Raw genomic sequence first — 8,548 nt, 5'->3', positions numbered from 1 at the left:
AGCTTCCTTCCTTGAAAAGTCTGCATCAACTCAGCACTGAGCAGGTTATTCCCCATTCCATTTACCTCACAATCAAATACAGGGTGTTCCACAAAGTTATGATTACTCTCCCCAGTGCCCAGACATATTCGGGGGATCTTTATTTTACAACAATTGCATTAACACTGAATGGAATGCAGATATGAGTTAGTAGTAACACTAACACAAGAAATGTATATGGACCTAAACTACATAAATATCTGCACACTGTTCTACACTGCTAGAGAGGAAATTGATTCTTAGTCACCCTTTACAGCAGCTGTAGTTTTCTTCTGGGAAAGACAATATTCTCGACTGTGAGCACTGCTTGAGTTGGAGTTTACAGACAGACAATACCTCCCCAGCATTTCCTGTCGACTTCTCATACGTGAGTAGACAAAATAACTTTCACTAAGCTCGTGTTTATATAGTGGAGTTACCTTCAGTTTATCAAGTGAGTACTTACTCACAGTTGTTAAGTCAGCTATTATGTGAAACAATTCAACAGCTTGAACTGTCAACTCTCTATCACATTGAAAAGCCTGTCCCAAGCGTAATGTGCTATCCACATATTGATTTTATTGTATTAACTTTAACTGTCTGGAGTACTTTTCAAAGCCTGAGGGGTATGAAATACATCACCCTCGCGTCCGCACTCCCAACATCTGAACTGACTCAGAGGAGTAAACTATACCCTTCTATAATAGAAGTGGTAGGTCACGTGTGATATAGAATTTCAGATACTTCAACAGATACTGAGATGACAAAAGTCACGGGATAGCAATATGTATGTATACAGATGGCAGCAGTATTCTCTACACAAGGGCATAAAAGGGCAGTTCATTGGCAGAGCTGTCATTTGTCCTCAGGAAATTCCTGTGAAACAGTGTATCATGGGATTATGGTCACACAATGGGAATTAAAAGCCTTTGATGTGGAATGGCAGTTGGAATTAGACACAGGGGGCATTCCATTTTCAAAATCAGTATTCCATGATCCATGGTATCAAGAATGTGCAGAGAATACCAAATTTCAGGCATTACCTCTCACTACAAACAACATAGTGGCCAGTAGCTTTCACTTAACAACCAAGAGCAGCATCATTCACATAGAGATGCCACTGTTAACAGACTAACAACATTGTATGAAATGACTGCACAAATCAAAGTGGGACATACAACAAATGAATCCAATAGGTCAGTGTGATGAAATCTGCAATTAATGGACTATGGCAGCAGATGATTGATGCAAGTGCCTTTGCTAACAACACAAAATCACCTGCAGTGCCTCTGCTGCACTCGTGACCATATTGGTTCGAGCCCAGATGGCTAGAAAACTATTGCCCAGTCAGATGATTCCTGATTTCTGTAGGTAAGACCTGAGTGTGGCACAGACCCTATGAAACAATAGACCCCAAGTTGTCAAGAACTGTGGAAGCTAGTGGAAGCTCCATAATGCTGTAGGCTGTGTTTATAGAGAACAGACAAGGTCTTCTGGTCCAAACTGATCACTAACTAAAAGTGGTTATGTTTGGCTACTTGGAGACCTTCTGAAGCCATTCATGGACTTCATCTACCCAAATAATGATGGAATTTTTATGGAGGACAATGTGAAATTTCACTGGGCCACAAGTGTTCATGACTGTTTGAAGAACATTCTGGACAATTCAAGTGAATGATGTGCCCATCCAGATCGCCCGTCATGAATCCTACCAAACATTTATGTGATATAACTGAGAGGTCAGTTCAGGCACAAAATCCTGCAGTGGCAATGCTTTCACGGTTATGGATAGCTATAGAGGATGAATATCTCAGTATTTCTTCAGGGGACTTCCAATGACTGGTTAAGTCCATGTCACTTCAAGTGGCTGCACAATGCCAGGCAAAAGGAGATCCGACATGATATCAGGAAGTATCCCATGACTTTTGTCACCTCAGTGTAAGTCAAGCAATCGATTATAGTAGGTTATTGTTCTAGACTGTAACATATCAGGTCCATTCAATCATACATATCCACACTTATCTTGAAGACACACCATGAATGTGTGGTTAGTGACACCACTTGGTGCAACCATGCAAAAACCTGCAACTACACAGTTTGTGGAGGATGGAAAATACTGAAATAAAGAAATGTATGAAACCAAAGGAAACTCATACTGATTTTCTGGGCATACTGGAGGACTCTGCTCCTTCATATTCAGTGGTCATCAAGTGACCAAATAAGTTTAAATTTGGTCAGGAAAACTCTGATGATAATTTGCTTAGTCATCAGCCGAGATATGCCACTAACCCAGAAATAAATGCAGATGCCACTATCCCAGAAGTAACTGCAGAAGTGCATAAAATTGTCTTGGAGGAATGGAAACTGAAAATGCGTGAAACTGCTGAAGCTATAAGTATGTCATCTGAATGTCATATCACATTTTAACAGTGGAATTGAATATGAGAAAACTGTGTGCTAGATTGCTGCCGTGACTCTTAACACAGGATCAGAAATGCAACAGAATGGAAATGTGTGAACTATGTTTGACCTCTTTTCAGAGCAACCAACATGAATTTTGTTTTAGTTTGTAACCACAGATGAATATTGGGTCCATTACTACAACACACAGACAAAAGAACAGTCATAGCACTGGAAACATGATGATTCAACACAACTGAAGAAATCAAAGTATTGTGTTTCTGTGGTCTCCTACCATGCTACCAATCCACATTGTCACACTGCTATGTCATTGCTCCAGCCCCATAGGAACACTAGCAGAAGCCAGCTGAACTTCTCCTTCCTGCAGAAATCAGGCTAGATTTGAGGGCATGCACAAGAGGGAAGTAGAAATTCACCACCATCATGTCACCGCCCAGACTTGATGCCGTCCTTGCCATCTGGAACCAATGCGCATCGTGACCTGCTGCTCCAGCTGTGAAGTCTGAGGCGCAGACTCCTGGTATTGCTCATGAGATGGGATTTTAATTTTCTGCCTATTGTGCAATCTAAGAAGATAGCTACTTTTTTCAAGATAACTTTTCAAAGGATAGTCTCACACAAATATTTATTTGTGTTGTTTTCCTGAGAACTTTAAGTTGTCCAAGAAGTCTTCCCTTTATTGTCAAGAAGGATTTTTCCTATTTGTTTTGAAATGCCAACAGAGTGCAGAATTTACGTTTGTGAAGAAAAAATGATTGTGTCAACAAATTTATTCATGAGTATAATCACTTACTTACTGGAAAATTGCCCCAAGTCGGGACTCTTCATTTTCAAGAATATCACATAACTGTTAAAGATAGGGCTCCTGTGTCATTGTCACTATGTCATTGGCAGGTGTGCCTATAGACCTTACCCATCTGATCCTCCTCCAGCAGATGTAGAGGGCCAACAGGGCTCTTCTGGTGAAGCTCATGGGTCGGCTGCACTTGTCACTGGAGGTTTTGAAGCACAGTGACACAACCCTCAACCCCAACCAGGAGTTCCCGCAGACACTTCCTCCCTTCCGTGTGTTTGACCACAAATTGAAGCCATGGTTGTGATACCTAATGCAGATGGAACAGCATTTCCTCCTCCACAGACAGACAGGTGACACCCGGCAAAACACTTATCATCGGACAAAGCCAGACACCTTGGTATACCAGCTTATCCAACAGCTGCATCCTTAGGCTGGTCCAGACTCTGTTTTCTATGACATTCTGAAGTCCAGTGTCTCTGACTGTTTTGATTCCAATGTTGATGTGGCTGTGGCCAACTGCAGTTTTATTAATTGTCACAGTCTGTCTCATGAATCTTATCAGCAGAGGATTATGCGATTCCAGGGACACTTTCCTGATTGGCATTTCCAGTGTAAACATTCATGTATCCTCCCTTGTGCGTGAGTCTCTCCATCACAATTTCCTCAAACTTAAGGCTACCTCCCTTGAGTCTTTTATTCTTTCGAATTTCAAATAATGGTTAACAATTGTCAGATGCTAATTTAAATTAGTGTATTGTATTATGTTCCTTTTCGTTTGCTGAAGAAGTGTTTGAGGGTACTGTGTGGCCACTAATATCACTACTTGTCTGTAGAAGTAGGCAATATTTGTCATTGGAACTACTGTCAACAAACATGATCTAGCAGGGTGTGGCTACCTACATTTCCGGAACGTTCTAGATGAGTCTTGCTATGTTCTAATAGGAATATTTCCCATTAATATTTCCACATCCATCGCAAGAAACTGCGCCAAACGATCGCGTGAACCTCAAAGTCGCTGGCTTGCGGTCTAATGGACACGCACTGTTTCATTGTTGAACCAAGACCCCTCCCTCCCTCCCACCACTGTGATACGATTTCAGCTTCTGTTCTTTAGTCATCGCTCAGCTAGGTTCGGCATCGCATCGCATTAAGGGTTGTGTAAATTCAATGTGACTTGTAAGTGGACAGTGGTTTGCATAGACGTTTGTGCGTTGTGAATGTAAAAGCGCAGCGTATACAGTGCCAAAATGACAGATATACATAAGTTTTTTGTACCTCAAAAGTGAATTAAAACTACAAATGAAAGTGGAGGTGTCAAAGAAGATAGTGTCTATGATGAGGTATCACAGGAAATTGGGGAATCAAATGCAACCATCACTATTAAAAATTCCAGTAGTTGTCATGATGGAGAAAATAAAGATGAAGCCAGTACCTCTGCTGGCTTCAAGTGCATTGATGAAAAGGGTAGCAGTATCCTGTTCAGTATTCCCGATGTCTGAAATTACATTGAAAAAAAGGATATTGACAATTTCCTAAAGTATAGGATTTTATTGAATCCATGGCAACCTGAAGAAAGTTATAATTTTAAGAATGACATAGACAGTACAAAAAGAACATTTCAACCAGACCGGCTGTCATTATATCCATGGCTGGTATATTCTAAAGCAGTTAAAGGTGCCCTCTGCAACTTTTGTGTGCTTTTCAGCCCACACATAACGCATGGTAGTCATCATGGTACATTCATAAGCCGCCCATTCACAAATTTCGAAAAGTTCCATGAATGTGCAAAAATGCATATGAATTCCGAGTGGCATAAAGATGCAATAGAAAAGTCAAATAATTCCATTAGTGTTGTGACAAACAAAACTAAAAGTGTGGAAGAACTCGCCAATGAGAATCTTCCAAAATTAGTACAAACTATTCGTGCAAAGTTAAAATCAATTGTTTCTTGTGTATTGTTTTGTGCATTACATGACTTACCTTTAAGAGGAGAAACAAATTCAAATGCTGTATTTGATGATTTGTTACAATTTAGATTACAGTCAGGTGACGAAACACTGTGGAAACGCATTGAGGGTGCACCTAAGAATGCTACCTATGTTTCTCATAGAACCCAAAATGATTTATGTGCCAAAGTACTAAGAAATGATTTGATTAATACCATCAATAACAGAGAATCATTTTCAGTTTTGGCAGACAAATCAATGGATATTGCAGGCACAGAACAACTTTCTCTTTCTGCACGTTATTTTGACCATGCAACTAATGTTGTCAGAGAAGTCTTCCTTGGATTTACACCATTAGCAAGGTTAGATGTAAAACATATCTCCAACACAATATCTACTTTATCTGCTTGGGGTTTAAATCTAGATAAAATGGTAGGACAAGGCTATGATGGGTGCAGTACACTGGCCGGTAAAATTGGCAGAGTACAGAAGATAATTGCTGAGAAATATCGCAAGGCTCGCTTCTATCGTTGTGCTAGCCATAGACTTAATTTAGTTGTGAATGATTTGAACACCTTACCAGAGGTTAGAAATGCCATTGGTACTATCAAAGAAGGAATTTCTTTTTTCCGAGGGAGCACGCAAAGGAAAGTCCTAGTTGGGAACCTTCAAAAACTGTGTGAGACACGCTCGTCTGAGAAGCATAAGCCTAGAAGGAAATTTAATGATAAGTTTTTAGAAATTGTTGAAGCATTTGCAATTTTACATAAAGAAGGAGATCGTGAAACTGGTCAGAAAGTCTGGCAACTTTACTGCACACTTACTTCTCCAACATTTATTCTTACATTAAAAGTCATAGCAAAATATTCAGCCAAACTAGAACCTGTCACCAATATCCTACAATCAGTAAACATTAACTTGTTAGAAGTTTCAGAACACATTCAACGAATTGTAAAAATGTTATTGGATGACAGAGAAAATGCGGAAGCCGAATTTGAAATGATAATGAAAAGTGCTGAAAGCAACTATAGTGCACTTGAAATAGATGTCACTGGCATTTGACAACTGTGAGTGTTGCACGACAAGTGCGTCAATCAAATCATCCACCAGTTTCTGTCACTGAGTACTACAGAAAATCTCTCTTTATTCCATATTTGGATTCCCTAGTCCAGTCCTTGCAAGAACGGTTTTCAGACGATAACAAGGCATCTTTTGAGATTTTCTGCTTGCACCCAAAGGTAATGAAATCCCAAAGCAACCTAGATGTGAAAAGGATAATTGAAAATATCAAAAGATTTTATGGCGATCTTTTAGATAATTTCACTGAAGAAGCATGGACATGGATCAGTATGTGGAAACGCAATAAAGTAACTGAAGGAGATATTGCTCAATTAAGCCTGACTGATCTACAGGACAAAGCCAAATTCATGCCCGCCGTAGCTTCAGCTTCAAAGATAGCCTTTAGCTTACTGGCAACCACCTGCTCTGCGGAAAGATCGTTCAGGTACTTAATTAACACAGTAACATTTTTCTGATTGTAATTACTTAATTAGAAAGACTTTGAAACAATTTCTTAAGTCAGATGAAACATTTCTTCTAATTATTTTTAAATCTTGTTTGAAATATTATCACAATAGAGTAATTGAAGAGGGTTACACTGTATGAATTAGTATAGGCCTACGTCATGTCTGTTTGCAGCACTCACAGGAGTGTGAAAATGTGGCTAAGAACTACCATGGCAGATAATCGACTCAGTTGTTTGTGTATGGTGTCAGTTCATCGTGATAAGATAAAATCAGAGGAGGAGTCCTTTATCGAAAAAGTGGTAGATAGTTATGGGAAGGACCCGAGACGAATTCAATTTCTGTTTAAGTAATGCGGGTATGTGAGTAGTCAAGTTTTGCACATTGTTAGTAACAGAACTGACTTCCACAATTGTATGCCTTCTTTTGTTCTTAATATTAAATTTACAACAGTATTTCAAACTACATTAATATGTTTGTAACAATAAAACAGTCACATCATCCTTACAACCAAAGTTCAAAAAAATTTGTTAAGACATGAATCTGTTATGGGTTGTGGAAATTGTTGTGTACATTTAGTTTTTACTTTACGAAATAGAAAGTAAAGCCCTGTTTTTTTCACTTTTCAGGGAACTAACAGAGAAAAGTGCAAATAGCAAGAAAATGTGTTAAGGCAGGCAAAAATGAACGATTTATTCTTACTTAAAAAGAGAAAATAATTTATATTTACCAATCTGAGATTGTTATTATTTATTTTAAGCACCTATTAACACCTCTCAGCAGTGGTGCACTTACTGACATGGCGTTGTGCCTCAAAATGTCCATTTACGAGAGCAATTCAGAATATTCTCACAACTTTAACTCTTAAAATGAGACACCTTAACAGCAAATGTGTGAGAAACAGCGAATTCATCTAAAACTGATGTGGCTGACACTAGGGCGTCTGCCTCTAAGAATACAGCATAGCACATGGTTGGTTGGTTGGTTTGGGGAAGGAGACCAGACAGCGTGGTCATCGGTCTCATCTGATTAGGGAAGGATGGGGAAGGAAGTCGGCCGTGCCCTTTTAGAGGACCCATCCCGGCATTTGCCTGGAGTGACTTAGGGAAATCACGAAAAACCTAAATCAGGACGGCCGGACGCGGGATTGAACCGTCGTCCTTCCGAATGCGAGTCCAGTGTGTAACCACTGCGCCACATAGCACATGAATCTAAGCTTTGCAGAGCTGCCAAATTTTATTTGGAAATGCATTTCCAGTTTTATTTGTCTCCTCTCTATGACCATGTGGAGTCGCCACACTGGGACCAAGTTTGAAACATTTGCCAGTTGCCATTTACTTCAGTATTGCAAGCGAGGGTATGCCGTTAACCATCCAGGCATTTGATCAATATGACATATTGTAGAGAGATGGTAACTAATAAGTGACTGATGATTAATGAGACAATGATGGCTTGCTTGTGATAGTTTCATAATGACTTACAAATGAGTGGTCTCAATCCCTTAGGAGTCACAAGGGCCACCTGTGTTTCCAGGCTACGTTTCTATAATATATCCCGGATGTGCCAGTTTCCAAACATACAGGAAAGATAAAAACTGATTTTCAGCATCTTGAAGGCCTGGTCAGACACAACACCACAGTCTGCCTGTGCAGGCCAGGCATGGCGGATGACCAGGGCAAGGAACACTGGACAGGCAAAAGTGGTTGCTGCTGCGTCAGCTGTCACACCGTGGAAACAGACGGAACCTCATCACATAGCAGCCTGCACGTGTAGCGTGGTATCAAAGATCTGCCTCGCACCATTGCTGTTAAATGCATCAGCAAATGCAAACAGCCGCTCCGGGC

The 8,548-nt window shown here is 40.0% G+C and overlaps 1 protein-coding gene across 1 annotated transcript; it reads left to right on the top strand.

Moving 5' to 3' along the window:
• Positions 1–3,529: 3,529 nt before the first annotated feature.
• LOC126457926 (zinc finger MYM-type protein 1-like) lies at positions 3,530–6,846 on the top strand. The gene is made up of 5 exons (XM_050094668.1): positions 3,530–3,585; positions 4,779–5,107; positions 5,423–6,235; positions 6,349–6,685; positions 6,819–6,846. Exons 1-5 carry the CDS (start codon positions 3,530–3,532, stop codon positions 6,844–6,846), a joined length of 1,563 nt encoding a protein of 520 aa, XP_049950625.1.
• Positions 6,847–8,548: the final 1,702 nt, after the last annotated feature.

The sequence above is a fragment of the Schistocerca serialis genome, chromosome 1, assembly GCF_023864345.2.
Source record: "Schistocerca serialis cubense isolate TAMUIC-IGC-003099 chromosome 1, iqSchSeri2.2, whole genome shotgun sequence".
NCBI lineage: Eukaryota > Metazoa > Arthropoda > Insecta > Orthoptera > Acrididae > Schistocerca > Schistocerca serialis.
The sequence above is the reverse complement of the archived record's forward strand: the minus strand, read 5'-3'. Positions and strand labels throughout refer to the sequence as shown.

What these genes read in the sequence shown, in the direction of transcription:
- LOC126457926 (XM_050094668.1), top strand. Translation starts at nt 3,530, where the DNA reads ATGGTTGTGATACCTAATGCAGATGGAACAGCATTTCCTCCTCCACAG. An exon ending in CCTCCTCCACAGACAGACAG is followed by an intron (nt 3,586 to 4,778) that starts GTGACACCCGGC and finishes CCTAAAGTATAG; the next exon opens with GATTTTATTGAATCCATGGC. An exon ending in TCTGCGGAAAGATCGTTCAG is followed by an intron (nt 6,686 to 6,818) that starts GTACTTAATTAA and finishes TTATCACAATAG; the next exon opens with AGTAATTGAAGAGGGTTACA.